General features: G+C 44.6%; 2 protein-coding genes across 2 annotated transcripts; both read right to left on the bottom strand.

Moving 5' to 3' along the window:
* Window positions 1–2,522: 2,522 nt before the first annotated feature.
* LOC134489829 (zinc finger protein 300-like) lies at window positions 2,523–3,464 on the bottom strand. The gene is given in 1 exon segment (XM_063292698.1): window positions 2,523–3,464. A coding segment is annotated over 1 exon segment (942 nt).
* Window positions 3,465–6,737: 3,273 nt separating this feature from the next.
* LOC134489827 (zinc finger protein 263-like) lies at window positions 6,738–12,482 on the bottom strand. The gene is made up of 4 exons (XM_063292697.1): window positions 12,025–12,482; window positions 11,712–11,850; window positions 11,062–11,135; window positions 6,738–6,911 (listed from the first exon to the last, which is right to left on the bottom strand). The coding sequence occupies exons 1-4, from the start codon at window positions 12,439–12,441 to the stop codon at window positions 6,738–6,740; spliced, it is 804 nt and encodes a 267-aa protein (XP_063148767.1). The 5' UTR covers window positions 12,442–12,482.
* Between the last annotated feature and the right edge of the window lie 4,262 nt (window positions 12,483–16,744).

Genomic DNA, 16,744 nt, shown 5'->3' with positions numbered 1-16,744 from the left:
CAGCATTGCTCCAGGTGGACTTCTGGATCCTCTACTCCCTGCTACTTGCCTCCAATCAAATGACGAGGGAATGATGCCGAAGACTACTGTAGTTTCACCAGACCCAGAGTAAAAGTTACAGTCTGGCTTAGAAGACAACGGGCAAATCGTAATCCAAGGAAAACCAGATTCTTCACAACCAGTCTTTCCTACCCATCACTAGAAAGTTGGAACTAGTAAGTCTGCAAAGGTAATTTTGGTCAGGCCTGTCAGCATCTCCTCGAATCAAACGTGCCTCTTCCTGGAATGCAGATCTTTTAAGGTGGCACTCAGGTGCAACACGCGTGCCACTGCACATTCAGAATCACCTTTCCCCCTCTGCAGATCCTTGCTGAGCCTTGTAGGGATAGCTTATAAAATAGCTTTTGCCTGGGCCTGTACTTATTGAATTCCTCTCCAGCTGGGTTGAGCAACTTGGAACCTCCTGAGATTTGGCCTTCTCACAGGATTTTAGCAATTCTAAATCATTTAGTCCAGTTCTTTGATGTCTGGCTCTAGAAATCAAAAGAATAAATAAATGCACACATAAATAAATAACTGTGGGCAGCTTACAAAGACCATGCCATGAAGAAGACAGACTCCAAGATCTGCCCAACAGGGTGGGGCAGCCTGGATCTTTGGGGGGGGGGGTAGCTATTCCAAAGGGTCCCGTGAAGTATTTTAATAATGGGACCTGGAGCCTGCAACCATCAGATCTTGTAGAGCAGGCAGAGACAATCGGAAGAGACACTCCTGCAAATACTCTGGCCCCTTGTCATGAAACTGGGAGGGAGGCGGTGGCCGAAGCATCATGCAAAATTCCAGCACAGCATCCTGCATGTGAAAAGATCCTCAACTCATTCTAGAGAAATTATTAACCGCTGACTGCCTGCAAGCATTGGATCCTCACCATTCTCTCAATCAAGGAAGAGAAAAGAAAGCTATAATTTGCTTTTTGTTAAAGCTAATGGCTCAGGTCTGTTTTTTTCCATTCGTGCTCCTGAACTTCGAACAACAGAACGCACCAACTGTGGTGGGTTGGGCTACTTCCACAGCACAACCGCCAACTGCAAATGGGTTGGGTAGTTCATATTTACCATTTGCGAAGAGCAAAAGTACACAAGGAAGCAAGAGATGTCTGAAGAAAATGGAAGATGACGGAAGAAGCAAAATTGCAATTCAAACCCTCTCTCTGTTTTGTATTCCACCTACATCAGTATGTCCTACTGAAATATTTATCAATTCTGAACCAATTTACAAAAATAAATATGGATTGCACAGAATTAGAAGCACGTGTACCAGATGAAGTCTAGAAAAGGGCCAGTGTTCTGCTCCTGAAACCTTGAGAATGAAGAAGCCCAAAAGTCTGTATTATACAATAATAACAATTGAGGAAAATGAGTTGCTTTCAGTTAAAGGTTCCTCTTTACAAAGGCGTCCTTCCCTATCGGATGCCCCCAGCTGTATTGAGACTACATCTCCCAGAATTCCTAGTGGACTTTGATGAAGCTGGCTAGGAATTTGAGGAAACACAGCCCCAACACCTTTGGAACTAGCTGCAGAAAGCAGTCATAATTAAAGGGGGATTAAATTATGGTCAAAATGCTTTCCACACTTAAGCGATTTCTCCGTAACAGTTATCTGATGAGAAATTAGACTGATTTTGCCTGTTCCTGTCTGAGACCAAAGCAAATGAACCGTAAGAACAAAAGGGATGAGGATCACATGGCTGAGTTTCAGGAACCTTGTCCAGTGCAGGAAGAATCCAGCCACAAAACCTCAGGGTAAAAACGTTCTAAAAACAAAGCAAGGAGACTGCTTCTAAGTCTAACCCAAATCCAGAAGGCTTCCAGAGGAGCTAGAATCATTTCCCTTTGAGGAAAAGTTAGCGTTTGGAACTCTTTTTAGCTCAGGGGGAAAAAAAGACGCGTGATACGGATAAAGTAGAATGCTGTCAAATGCTGGAAAATTTGATAAGAAAAACGAAGCACTTCTTCACCCAGCACGTTCATCTATGAAGTTCACGACCAATATACAATGGTGGCCACCAAGCTGGACATGTTCAAAAGATAAAAAATAAGTCCGTGGAGCTTAAGACTATCATGGCCGTAATACATTATTATTTGCGAAAACACAGACATGGGAAGAACTTGGGAGATGCGCAAGGACGATTCTGCAGGAACCATTGCCTTGTATAACGACTAAAGACATGAGTTGGCCGCTCTGAGGTCACAATATAGCAACTAATTATTCTTTTTGTGCACTCATCTGGTTTCTCAGAAGGTGACAGTTCGGGAAGAATTTCTTCTTTTTCCAAAGCACGCTCCACATTTCTGATACTCCCAGACATACATGTTCTTTGGACATACCAGGAGGCTGTGCTGATTTTTGTCCACGTGCCATGCATTTCTAGAGTTTCCTCCCTGTGAATTGTTTGCAGATCTGTAAAACAAACAAACAAACGAATAAATAATCGGATCGAAAATTTTCCACACTCCAGATATTTACACAGCAGTCCCATTATGGTTTTTCCGATGTTGAGTGAGATTTGTTTTCTGAGTGAAGTCCTTCCCACATTCCAAACACTTGTATGGTTTCTCTCCTGTGTGAGTCCTTTCATGGGAATTGAGAGTTGATTTTTGACGGAAGTGCTTTCCACACTCGGTGCATTGATAGGGCTTCTCCCCTGTGTGGATTCTCTGGTGGGAAATGAGATGCATCTTTTGACTGAAGTTCTTTCCACATTCCAAGCATGTATACGGTTTCTCCCCTGTGTGAATTCTTTGATGTTGAGTGAAATGCATCTCATGACTGAAGCTTTTCCCACATTCTGAACATTTATATGGCTTATTCCCTGAGTGGACTATTCAGTGATATCCAAGGGCTGTACTCCGACTGAAGCTCTTCCCACACTCCAAGCATTTATAAGGTTTATCCCCTGTGTGGATTCTCTGATGGTACCTGAGAACTGTATTCCAGTTGAAACTTTTCCCACATTCCAAGCATTTATATGGTCTCTCCCCCGTGTGAATCCTTTGATGGGATTTGAGATTTCCTTTCTGGCTGAAGCTCTTCCCACATACCAAACATTTGTATGGTTTCTGCCCTGTGTGAATTCTCTGATGATTGGTGAGTTCTATTATTTGTTTGAAGCTCCTTTCACACTCCAGACACTGATATGGTTTCTCCCCTGTGTGAATTCTTTGATGAGAACTGAGAGCTGATTTCTGACGGAACATCTTCCCACAATCCAGGCATTTGTATGGTTTCTCTCCTGTGTGAATTCTCTGATGAGAAGTGAGGTGCATCCTCTGACTGAAGCTCCTTCCACACTCTGAACATTGATATGGTTTCTCCCCCGTGTGAATTCTTTGATGGCGAGTGAGATGTTTCTTCTGACTAAAGCTCCTTCCACATTCCAAGCAATTACATGTTTTCTCTCCCATGTGACCTCCTTGATGATAAGGTAGATGTTTCTTCTGAGGGAAAGCCTTTTCACCTTCCCTGCATTGATATTTCTCCCCTCCCTGGATAATGCAATGAGCTTTAAAGTTTGAGGTAGGATAGAAAAATGACGATGTTTCACAGTCATCATTTATGCTTCTTTTATGTGGTCTGTCCTGGTTTGGACTATAGAAGTTGCTGCCTTGAGGAACAGGGGACGCATGATACGCTTGATTGGTTTCATTTATCTGTCTCTGCAGTTCCGTTCTATTATAATTGTCTCCTTTCATTGAGCTTTTCTGTGATTCTCTCTTATTTTCTACTTTGCATCTGTTGTTTTCTGGAATTGACAAGAAATTAAGGTATGAATTATTAAAGTGGCCTGAAATTATTAATCAACCTCAGCAACCTCTTGGCTTATATGGGGAAGAAGCTGTGTTTCTTGCCTATGAACCACCGAATTAGACAGTTGCCACAGAAACAACCATGACAGCTGTTCGTTTCTATTCTTTCATTGTTATATTGTGCTTTCAACTTTTCCTGTACATTGTGTTGAGTTGTTTGATGATTAGATGGCCTTACAAATCAAAACTGAGAGCCAGTTTGGTGTAGTGGTTAAGGCATCAGGCTAGATTAAAATAATAATAATAATAAAAAATTCATATAAACCTCCTAAACATCTTTCTCCCTTCCAAAAGGTAACACATATTTAATTATTCCCTTCCTACCACTATTCTACACATTTCGGTCTACTAAAATAAGAATTAAATTAAAAAGCACATAGATTGTCTGCTGTTATACTTGATAATACAACAGTTTTAATAATCTTAATCTTAATAAACCCGAAAAACACTCAACACAGTAACCTTACACATAAGGGGGAGGAGTAACTGTACTAAGTGATTTTTATTATGTGCCAAAGTGGAACAATTTATAGAAATAATGTGGTTTGGGTTTAATATAGCGTTAAGAGATTGATTTTGGAAATTTTTGTATAGCCTTGCTGTTTAAAGTCGGAAGCCACATCTTTTTGTAAATTTGAAAAAAATTCTCTTGCATTTTCGCACCTTTTTAGTTTTTTCCTTCTTTGCAGTTTTTTTTGGGTAGTTTTTACTCTTCTCTTGAAACTTAAAAATTATTTTTTAAAAAAGGCATCAGGCTAGAAACTGGGAGACCGTGAGTTCTAGTCCCACCTTAAGCACGAAGCCAGCTGGGTGACCTTGGGCCAGCCACTCCCTCTCAGCCCTAGGAAGCAGGCAAGGGCAAACCACTTCTGAAAAACCTTGCCAAGGAAACCGCAGGGACTTGTCCAGGAAGTCTCCAAGAATCGGACACGATTGAACGAGTTAAAAAAAATTAATCATCACCACCTCTGAATACCTTGTAGAACAACTTCCCTGGGCATTAGCTAATGGCTTCATTGTAGGTCTTCCTCATTGTACCAGATTATCATTTGGTAGATACAGAGAAGCAAGTCATGCCCAGTGTTTGTGAGGCTTTCCTCTGTTCAGGAGAGGCCAACAACTGTGTCTTGTAGATGTCTCTTAAAAACTAATTTCCTCACTTTTATCTGAGTGTTTATTACGCATATGCTTGTTTTATTTTGGGAGAAGGGGGAATTAGTTAAGTGCTTAAATGTTTTATGTATTTACAGTGATTTATTTGATTTACACCCTACCTTTTATTCAAGAGTACATACAGGTAGTCCTCACTTAACAACCATTCCGTTAGTGACAGTTCAGACTTATGACGGTGGTGAAAAACCAACTTATAACCCGTCCTTACACTTACAACCGTCACAGGGTCCCCGCGGTCACATGATCACAATTTGGGCGCTTGGCAACCAGTTCACATTTATGACCGTTGTAGCATCCCGTGATCACCATTTTCAACCTTCCCAGCCGGCTTCTAGCAAGCAAAATCAATGGGGAACAACGTGATTCACCTAACGACCACGTGGTTCACTTAACGCTTGCAGTGATCCACTTAACGACCGCCACAAAAAAGATAATAAAATCAGGTCGGATTTGCCTAATGACCACTTCACTTAGCAACCGAAATTCTAGTCCCAGTTGTGGATGTTAAGCAAGAACTACCTGTACATACTGCCTTGTATCTTTCTCCAGAAGGAAAACAAAGACTTGGGCTGAGAGAGAGAAAGTGGCCCAAAGTCACAAAGGGAGTATTCTGTGATTGAGGAGAATCTTCAACCTAGATATCCCTGTTCCTAGACTGGTATATTCATCACTGCATGATACTGGCTCCTGGGATGAGATAAAGGGATTGGCCCCAAGTCTCCCAGGGAGCTTCCATGGCTGAGGAGGGATCAGAATGTGAGCCTCCCTGGGCCAAGGTTACTCAGTGAGTTTCTGGGGCTGAGGGGTGGGCTAGAACCTGGTCTCCCTGCTCCTAGTCCAGGAGCTTCATCACTACCTCACCCTTGCTCTTGGGCTGAGAGGAAAGTGTTGGTCCAGAGTACTCCAGGGAGTACTCCATGTTTCTCCACTCCTAGTCCAGCACTTTCACCATCACCACACCCTGGTTCTTATGGAATCCAGAGAAAAAGGAAGATGTGCTGGGTGAGGGATCAGAAACTAGGTCTCCTCATTCCTAGTCTGGCACCTTCACCACTAGACCACACTTGCTCTGGGGCTGAGGGGTGGGGGGCCTCATCCAAATTCTCCCTGGGATCTTCCATGGCTAAGCAAAGACTTGACTCTGGGTCTTTCTACTCCTAGTCCAGCACCTTCACCACTACCCCATCATGGCTCTTGGGCTAAGAGGGAAGGACTGGCCTAAAGTCCCCAGGGAGTTTCCATGGCTGAGGGGGGACAAGAACATGGACCTCCCTGCTCCTAGTCCAACACCTTATCCCAGTGTTTCTCAACCTTGGCAACTTTAAGGTGTGTGGACTTCAACTCTCAATAGAGATTGACTTTTCTCTGACCACAAGCATACATTGTTTGAAAGTCTTCCTATTTTACACCCTTCAGGGCTTTTTGTAGGGCATGTATCTCAAGAAGTACTTTGAATTATTGTATCTAGCACTCTTCTTAATTGCTATTAATAGCTCAATCTCCTGACCACCAAAGCTCCTCAGGATGTTCTCTCTATTATTGGTTCTTCAATTTCTTCTCCTTTGTTTGTATTTGTCCCTATCGATTTTCAGTCTTACCTATGTAACAGAAATGCATAAAAACCTGTATCAAAATGCTTTAAGGTATAAAGAGAGAGGGAGGCTTGTGATAGGCTACTCTTCTCCCAAATCCGGGGTTTCAAATTGCCTTTCGCTTGGCTGCTAATTTCCTTAACAAAGCCATACCTAAATAGGCCACAATTAGATAATTCTCCTCCATGGTTTCCCTGTGCAATATTGTCTGAGCAGGGTCCAGGAGTAGCCACTCCTCATTGGTGAAATACACGGCAATTTCTTCAAAGCTGGTTAGATTCTGGATGGAAAAGTAAAAAAGTCATTATTATTATTAGTATTAGTATTGCTATACAGTAAAAGTAAGCCACACATTGCAAGATCTATTTATTTAATTCAAGATCTTTTTATTTAATTCAATTTGTAAACCACCTGTAGCATGAACAAATTCACCAGAAAATACCGTTACACAAAAATCAGCTAATGATCCTGGTTGGGTCATGCTGGATTAAAAAGTTCACCTAAAAGTCAACTGAAATCCCATAACTGAGAGGGGGAAAATGGCTGATTCTAAAGCAGTGTTTCTCAACCTTGGCAACTTTCAGGGAGCTGAAGTCCACACACCTGAAAGTTGCCATGGTTGAGAAACACTTTTTGTGTGTGTGTGTCAGAAGCACCTACCAAGGCGCTTCTGAATTGAAAGGATTTGCCGGTGACGTCATCCTTGCCCCAGGGACGCCCGAGGGGGCTCCTTTCATGTCACTGTTATTTTCCCACCGAAGTGGTACCTATTTATCTACTTGCATTTGCATGCTTTCAAACTGCTAGGTTAGCAGGAGCTGGGACAAGTTGACGGGAGCTCACTCCGTCATGCAGCTCCAAGCTGCCGACCTTAATGGACCTTAATAAGCGTCTTAACCACTGAGCCACCGCAGCCCCTCTTTGAGAAACACTGTCCTAGAGTGATGAGAAGCCAACTATTTACCTATCCTGCGCAAACGATGCTTGGCCATCACAGAATCAGCTTGTGTGCATTATATAATGTGTCTTGTAAATAGTGATTGGAAGCAGTGGGGTCACATATACTTGTATGATTAACCGATAAAATCCTACCTAAAGGTATGGGACATTGGGACTCACCCAAGGGCTCCACGCCAGATGCACCTTCCCTGGAGGGACCCCCATTTCAAGGCAACGTCCTCCCTTCCCAATGGATGGGCAAGAGGACATCCAATAAAATTCCTTCTTTTCCTTTTGTTTAAGACATTGTAGATGTATGAATCTACTGTAGCCAAAAAGTCAGGACTCTGGTAGCACCTGTTCCGGCTAACGTTTATCGAAAGGCGTACGTTTTTGGGAGCAGCAGGTCACTTCATCAGAGACGTAGAGTGGCTAGAATGACCATATAATCTTGGAATCCCTTGAACTTGGGGACCGGAGGAATTTTTGTGGGCAGCACAAAGCAATTTAATCTCTCTTCTCTGTAAAGCAGGAGAAAGTGAGTGTCATGAGCACTGATGATGAGTAGGAGGGGGGCCCTGTCCAGGGGGGAAAACGCATGCGTAGTACTGCGGAGTTGAGCAGCCATTCAAAGAGACACAGATCAGACCCGCCTTGACTTTGGGGGTTTATCTGTCTGGTTTTCCCACGCTTCTTCAGTTTGTTAGGATTTTCTGTCTAATGTAGCAGTAATAAAACACTAGAGACCTATTCCTCGTCTCAGCGTGGTTCCTGGCTGTTAGGACAGTGAGAGAGCTATTCCAAGCGCATGCTATGTAATTTACACCTTTCCCTCAATGTGTCATGTTCATCGTTTCAATGTTCTGTATACATCGTAACGTTTCGCATGTCACTGTTCTAATCCGTGTTTGCGGGTTGGAAATTTCCAGCCGTGCCGGGCTGTAATCTCTTTACTGCAACTGTGGAATGTGTGTTTGGGTTAGTGACTCTGTTCAAGGTTGCTTTCTCAGGCCGAGGTGGGTAACGGTTGCTAACACCTGGGAGGGGGTGGTTGCTAGGAGGGAGGAGGGGCGGGGCTGGTTTTGAAGCGAGGGTTTTTAGTTTGTATTTGGCGCGCTTTTGCTCATTCTCAGCTTTCTTTGTATTTGCACACTATCCTTTCAATAAATCAGTTTTATTCACTAATTCCTGGTGAGGCTGACTTCGTTGGGATAAGGCAATCATTACACAATGAGTGTTACGTTTCCTTTCCTTGATATGAGACTGTGGTGGTAAAAGGCATCTCCCCATTCACATATAAGCTGCATTCACTACCAAGCCTATGAGCTGCCCTCCCCCACCCATACATAGGAACTGCTGAAAGTGCCCTTATAAGAAAATGCTCTCAGCAAACTGAGTTGACCCTGAGGGGCGACAGCGGGAAGACTCAGTCAGGAACCAGTAAGTGTTTATATTCATTGATTATATCTCAGAGGCAGTTTACTTGCCATGCTGACCTAGTTGGAAGGGATAAATAATAATAATGTCAGCCGGGTGGGTTTATCTAAACCATTCCAACGTCACGCGGTAATTTCCACGGTGTCTGGCTCTTGTCTTTACAACGTAGTGGGCCAAGGGAATACAGTATAAGCTCTGGTTCTGCTTTTTCTCAGGAGCCTAGTATATACTGTATGCATGTTAATCAAATTATGTTGTACAGGTAGTCCTTGGTTAACAACCATTCATTCAGCAACCGTTCAAAGTTATGACGGTGCTGAATGAGGAGACTTATGGCCATTCCTCAAAGTGAGGCCATCGCAGGGTCCTGCAGTCACATGATCGTGATTCAGGCGCTTGGCAAACAGTTTGCAATTATGACATTGGCAGTGTCCCGCCGTCACATGATCGCCATTTGCAACCTTCACTGCTGGCTTCTGACAAGCAAAGTCAATGGGGCAGCCGGCAGGAGGTTGCGAATGGCAATCAAGTGACATTGACGCAGGATTCACTTAACAGTGGCAACTGGAACTGACGCAACTGCCGTTGTAAGTCGGTGCGGTCACATGATGTTGCATTTTACAACCACGTTGCTTAGTGACAGAGCTCCAGTCCCAATTACTGTCACTAACCAAGGACTACCTGGATCTCCAAAGTGAGCCAGGTGAGCCAGGTTTTGGCCACAGCTAAACACTCAAGGCAACGTACAATAACTTAAAAACACGTTGTAAAAAACATCCAAACAGAAAGCCATCACATCAGGGAAATGCTGTTCCAGAAGGCACACCTCCAAGGTCCCATAAGGTGGCACTGTTTTTAGTACTTCTGCATACCAGCCAACGGACAAAACTTGAACCTCAGAAAATTAAATTTAAAAAAAAAAATCCAGGCAGAGAGTGGCAACCCCCTGCACCCCCCGCATACTTTAATTATTCCTTGCCAGCAAAAAAACAGGTAGCTGGCCAGCAATCGGTAACTGCTAGTAGAAAACAAGCCAGCTAGGCCAACTGGTCTGTTCTTTATCAGCAAGCAAGGAACCAGAAGTGCTTCTGAAGCATCTGAGCATGTGCCGTAACATCACAGTACAAGCCCCGCCCCCTAATGGAATTGTGACACAAGACATATAATGCAGGGGTTTACACAGTGATGTCACTGCGTTAATTTATCCTGCTTTGCTGCTGACACCCTTGACTGTTTTGTTGATGAGACCCAGCCAGATTTCAGAGGAGCCGATCCTGTAAATTTACCTTTCGCCAGCGGCATTTATGCTTTGGCTTGTGCCCCCAAAAGCAAGCAGAGACTAGCAATTGCTGTAGACAGAGGATGCTCCCAGGATCAGAGGCAAAATGCAAGGTAGGCCTGTAGGAGGGGCTTGCTGGGAGTGCCCATTCATTGACAGCTAAGACACAAGGGGGCCCGGAGGTGAACAGACACTGCAAGAAACCTCATCCTCACTCTGGGCATTTAGAAAGATGCTGAAATATTCAATGAGTATTTAAGTTCTGATGATGCACAGGTCTATGGACTACAAGGATTAAAGTACGATTGAAGCGTCAAGTTAGCATTGGCTAAACGTTATGGTCTGTGTGGTTATGGTTTGATGGGTATTAACGCACTGCTATGAGCCTCTTAAGGGTGATTGAAGTAGCAACTGTAATAAATGAAAAAAAGGGGATGGGGAAGGGAAGGGGGAAGAGAAGGTGAGAAGAGAAGTTGAGGGAGGATCCCTGAAGATAAGAGGCCTGGAGAGCAGAGCAGAGCAGGACAATACTAGGCTGCTGCACTCATTGAAGTTTTTTGGGCTTCCCCAGCGCCATTTTGTTGCTTCCTTTGAGAAGAAAGGTGCTGGACAAACGGATTGCCATATGAACCTCGAGACCATGTTCTCATGTCCTCAGCTTGGACAGAACTGAAGAGAAGACAGAGGTTTGTTCAGGGCCAGAGAGATGAACAGGGAACAGAGAGAGCGAGCCCAGCTTTTCTCTGCCTGTCTTCTCAATGACCCTCCCTCTTACCCAGTCAGGATCTGTCACTGTGCTCTCCTTCCCACTTTGAGGAAAAAGTGCTGTTGCTGGCATGTTTACGTCCCCTGGAAAAGACAAAGGAGGTTGTATCTCAGCTGTAACTGCGTCTTTGAACACAAGGGTTCTGGCTTCTGAGGAAAACACGGATAGGACTGCTGAACAGTTGAAGCCAGCTCTTGTACCTGAGAGCGCTGGAAGGTACTTTGTCCTTTATTTGAATTTTAGGTGAATTTTGACACCAGCATTAAAGACAAGGACACTTTCTGATCTATAGAAAATAGCCTGGAATTGGCCTTCCTTTCCTACCCTCCCAAAAAAGTTTAGGGAGAGTAAATTATCTCAGCTTTTTGTTCATCCTCCAGAGCAGTGTTTCTCAACCTTGGCCACTCTGAGATGTGTGGACTCCAACTCCCAGAATCCCCCAGCCAGTACACAACCTTGAAGACCATTCAAAAGCTGCAGCTGCCCCAAAATACACAGTTTTGGGTGCTGTGTGTGTGCTCTAAGATGTGTGGACTAAGATGTGTGGACAGTATGTTGGCTGGGGAATTCTGGGAGTTGGAGTCCACACATCTTAGAGTGGCCAAGGTTGAGAAACACTGCTCCAGAGAGTGGCTAAATTGAAATATTCTCTTCCCCACTCTTAGTCCTTCCCTCATAAGGTGGCCCCTCACCTGCCTCTCCCTGCTGCACGATGCCCCTCTGCCTGGTGACGGGTGCCCCGGTCTCTGCTGCAGCTGCAAGGGAAGCGGGTCCCCCTTCTTGAAAGAGACTCTGACTCTAAAACAGCAAGACAGGGGAAGAGGAGCCGCGTTAGAAAAGGAAGGAAGGAAGCCAAGGCTTGGCCTGGGGGTGCCAGCAACCTCCCTTGGCAGATTTCCAGGACTGTTAAGGAATGAGAAGGCTCTCCTTACATCTCGGTCTCTTCTGATCCAAGGGATGAGGGACCCTCACCTCCTCCTGCTCTTCTGCTTTCTTCTGTTCCAACCGACCCAGGAGGAAGCCTTCGGCCAGGGCCACCGCCTGGCAGCTGCTCTCCGCTCCGCACTCCCGCACCCAGCTGGACATCTCCACCGGCAGGACGGCCAGCAGCTGCTCCAGGATCACCAGGTCCAGCATCTGGCTCTTGGTGTGTCGCTCCGGCTGCAGCCACTGGCGGGAAAGATGGTGGAGGTGGCTGCAGAGCTCTCGGGGACCTTCTGCCTCCTGGTAGCGGAAATCTCTGAAATGCCGGCGATGTACCTCTGAACCGACCAGGTCCTCCTCCAGGATCTTCCGCTCTGCTCTTTCCCAGAATGCCCCTCTGCCCTCAGTGTTGATGGCATCAAGTCCTCTTTGTACTTCAAGGCCAGGTGAGTCTTCTACCTCCATCCTTCATCTGTGCTCCAAAGCAGCTTCCAGAATGCTTCAAAGAAGTCCTCTGTCCCTTTTCTGCCAATTTCTGCCAGCTATTTTGGGACCCAGCCAGAAAACTGCACAGATGTCTTTCCCCCTCTGCAGTAGCAAAAATACAACAGTAGTATTTTTAAGTTCAGGTAAATAGTACTGAATAACTTTAGTACCAATTCCTTGCTAGTTACCACAATAACCTGACAAATACATTACAAAATTTATTATATGTATATTTTCTTTATATAAGGGGTGGGGACCCCTTATATGCAGGAAGTGAACCAAGTGCCAGACCAAACAGCCTCCCAGGTCAAAACCCATCCTAGCCCAAGGCTCGGGTGAAGAGCCAGTTGTTCATAGCCTTCTGGAAGACTAAAAGGATGGGGGGCTGTCAAATCTCAGGGGGGAGGCTATTCCAAGGTCACATCAGATGACAGCATTTAAGGGAGGGGACCTGGACTGTGCCCACCCTATCTGACCTAGTGGGATGGGCAGATATTGTCAGGGAAAGGCAGTCCCACAAATAACCTGGCCCTGTGCCATTCAGGGCTGTAAAGAGATAACCAGCGCCTTGAATTGCACCCAGAAACCAATAGGAACCAGGGTAACTCACACAGCAGTGGTGTACTTTAGCTCGAATGAACCGCAGGGCACCCAAAACTGGGCATTCTGGGCCAGTTGCAGCTTTCGGATGGTCTTCAAGGGCCAGCCCCATGTACAGTGTGTTGCGGTAATCCAACCAGGAGGTGAGTAAGCCATGAGTGACTGTGAGAAAGGCCGACCGGTCCAGGAATGGCTGCAATTAGTGCTCAAGGTGAATTTGTGTCAAACTCCACCCCACCCCACCCCCGCCTTGGCTGTCACCCGCTATTCCCGCAGGAACCACAAATCCAAGAAGGCCCCCAAATTGTGCACCAGATCTGTCCAGGGGAGGGTTACCCCATCCAGATACAGTGATGCCAACCCTCATGACCTTGGGTGGGGGGGCAAAGACCCACAGCCCCCCATCTTGCTAGGGTTGAGACCCAGAACACATTTTAGTTCAGTGTGTTTGTGAACCCAGCCAGGGAAAAAAAAGGAAAGGTATGCATGTTGCGGAAATCCCAATTTCATCAATGCTGTTCTGGGGTGAAACATTAAACATCCAACCCACGTTCCTCCACTCCTTCCCCTGATTTCCCCACTCATGTTTTTCCTCCATTCATTTGGGCCATAACTCTGCTGCCATCTTCCTAAATTCCGGAATGCCTGAGTGGGCGTATTGAGAGAGGCTTACCGGTTCACTAGTTGGAATCCTCGGATGGAAGATTTAGGAAAGATGAAATCCACTATCCTTTGCAGGCAGGAGGGAACACCGAAAGGAACTTATATCACCTCCCTTCCTCCTGTTTCCTTCCTCTCTAGGATATTCCTTCAGTTTCTTTAACTCTTAGAAGGCCAAGCAGCAAAAAACAAAACAAAACAAATCTGGATCTCTGCGATTTAGCCAAGGAAATCAGTTGTTTCTGGATGTCAGCAGTGAACTATTTTGTTCTCTTTGAGCTTTGATGGAGGGGGGAGGAGTTTTCTGGATTTTGCTGTTTTTTTGCTATATATCAGAGGTTATTCTTGCCAATGCAAACTGGTCACCCAATAGAGCAATGTTTCTCAATCTTGGCAATGTGCCAATGTGTGGACTTCAACTCCCAGAATTCCCCAGCCAGTGGCTGGCTGGGGAATTCTGGGAGTTGAAGTCCACTCATTGGCACATTACCAAGATTGAGAAATACTGCAATAGAGTGATATTTTAGGGCAGTGTTTCTCAACCTCAGCCAACCTCAGATGCGTGGACTTCCAACTCCCATGCTGGCTGGGGAATTCTGGGAGTTGAAGTCCACACATCTTAAAGTGGCCGAGGTCAAGAAACACTGTTTTAGGGCTTAAGAACAATCCTGTGCAATCCTGCCTAAGTCAGTTTCAACTGGATGCCTGTCTGATCTTGTCTGGGCTTGGGAACTTAATAGTGTTGGACTTGACTAGTAACTGGAAGGGGGACCATGAGGAAATCTGCTGGATAGATTGGGAAGTGGGGGAAAAAAATCATCCCAGGAGCAGCAGGTGCAGCCCACTTCTCTGTGCCACCAAGAAAACAACACCTGCGTGTCCAGAAAGAATCAAGCTGGACTCAAAATAGTGTGCATCGGTGAAGCTGTCAGAGGACTCTGTGTGTGCAGAAATGCCCAAGGTTTAGAGTGATAACAGCCTAGATTCCAGAAACCAAAAAAGGATTGAACTGAAAAAAGCAAGATGTCTAAAATTCTTCCAGATTAGAGCCAAAACTGTCCTTTTCCCTAAATGTTGGCTTAAGCAGCAAAACAATTACGCTGGATAGTTGTTTTCCTAATGCAACTGTTCTTGTGCAAATGTAGCATGAAAAGTAAACAGACCATGATGATCCATACTCACAGGGTTTAAACTACGGTCTTACCCATGGTTAATTGAAACAAGAGTTGTGGAAATACCCTAACTGTTTGGGTTCACACAGCACAGCCCAAAGTACAGGTAGTCCTCGCTTAACGACCATAATTGGAACCAGAATTTCAGTTGCTGAGCAAAGCTGTTCTGAATTTGTAAGCAAATCTGATCCAATTTTACAACCTTTTTGTGGCAGTCATTAAGCGAATCACCCCAGGCATTAAGCAAACCACATGGTCGTTAAGTGAATCACATGGTCCCCCATTGATTTTGCTTGCCAGAAGCTGACCAGGAAGGTCAAAAATGGCAATCACATGATCATGGGACACTGAGACAGTCATAAATGCAAACCGGTTGCCAAGCACCCAAATTGTGATCATGTGACTGCGGGGACATTGCAGCAGTTTTAAGTGTGAGGACTGGTCGTAAGATTTTTTTTCAGCACCGTCATAAGTCCAAACCATCACTAAACAAATGGTTGTTAAGCGAGGATTACCTGTAACCACCTGGAGGGTGTTGCATGACATCCTTTGCTAAAATGTGGCTGATTGACTTATGGGCCAATGTGTCTTATGAGCCAGTGCCTGTGTATCTTTTAGAGCAGGGGACTGACAGATGATAAGGTGAAATATACCACTGGATTTCTGGGTGCTTTGTAAGAGACCATCAAGAGTTTCTGACCCCCAATTGGTTACCCTAGAGACAAAGAAGTAATTCCACTTTTATATGCACTTACGTGCCAAGTCAATAGTCATCTAATATGCTCTGAAACTGTCTTCACACAATAGGGTGGGTTTAAATGCCCCATTTTTTAACAAAAACTACATTTTTCTAAAAATATATTATACCTACACAATTAACAAGCAACCTTTAAACTTAAAAAAACAACTTTGGTTGAGATATCCCATTGTGCCTTCAGCTTATTAATTCCGAGGTCAAGAAAAAAAAAAAAATAATACAGCTTCATGCTAGGATTGCAAAATCTTAGATCACATGAATTCAACGAATTCCTAGGCTAGGTGATGAATGTTGATGACTTCACTAGCCCTGATTACAAGGATATAATGGAGAATCCTAATCTCATGCAGCTACTTTCCTCAACTGGGTGCCCTCCAGATGTGCAGATTGAAACTCTACATATATTTATTTGGAAAGCTCAAAAGTAGGGACAGAAGGGCAACGTCAGATGCTGCAAGCTTCCTTTAATCGTCTGACCATATTTAGTCTCTCTTTTGTCCATGTTTGTCCTCTTAAGAAGGATAACCCTTATGGCTTAGAAATTCAAGGCAGTTTTCCTAGTCACAGAAACTGACTAGCCAGCTTTTTTCCAGTTCTTCCAAGCGGTTAAACTCAGGTGATGTGCATTTTGTTATTCTGCCCCATTGGATCACTCACTGACTTGCCCCCTCACCCAGCTTCTGCACTGATTGCCATTTTCATTCTTCTTCTTCCTATCAACCTGCAGACAATTAATCCAAATCCACCGTGTCCCATTCTGAATTCATTAGTCATTTCCTGGGTCTAAGGCTATAATCCTCTATCTCAGCCCTCCCCAAGTAGGCCAGATTTGTTGAACTGGCCTATTTCCCATTTGCAAACCCCTATTGCCTTCTTTGAGGTATATAGAAAGACTTACATTGTTTGAGGGGAGGAGAATCCCAAAGAAAATAAAGCAGCAGGAAATTTCCCACCCCACATTATCTCAAGCGCTTCTAGATTTCCCTAGGAATGAGCTCAGCTCAATTTCTGAGTAGATACTGTATATACAGGACAGTACTGTAAACCAAAGTAAATTATGTCTTCTGATTCAAAGTAGATGAAAAATATAAGA

The sequence above is a fragment of the Candoia aspera genome, chromosome 2, assembly GCF_035149785.1.
Source record: "Candoia aspera isolate rCanAsp1 chromosome 2, rCanAsp1.hap2, whole genome shotgun sequence".
Classification (NCBI taxonomy): domain Eukaryota; kingdom Metazoa; phylum Chordata; class Lepidosauria; order Squamata; family Boidae; genus Candoia; species Candoia aspera.
Note: the sequence above shows the minus strand (reverse complement) of the source record. Positions and strands in the feature narration are given on the sequence as shown.

What these genes read in the sequence shown, in the direction of transcription:
- LOC134489827 (XM_063292697.1), bottom strand. Translation starts at nt 12,441, where the DNA reads ATGGAGGTAGAAGACTCACCTGGCCTTGAAGTACAAAGAGGACTTGAT. An exon ending in AAGCAGAAGAGCAGGAGGAG is followed by an intron (nt 11,851 to 12,024) that starts GTGAGGGTCCCT and finishes TTGCTGTTTTAG; the next exon opens with AGTCAGAGTCTCTTTCAAGA. An exon ending in TTATGAGGGAAGGACTAAGA is followed by an intron (nt 11,136 to 11,711) that starts GTGGGGAAGAGA and finishes TGTCTTTTCCAG; the next exon opens with GGGACGTAAACATGCCAGCA.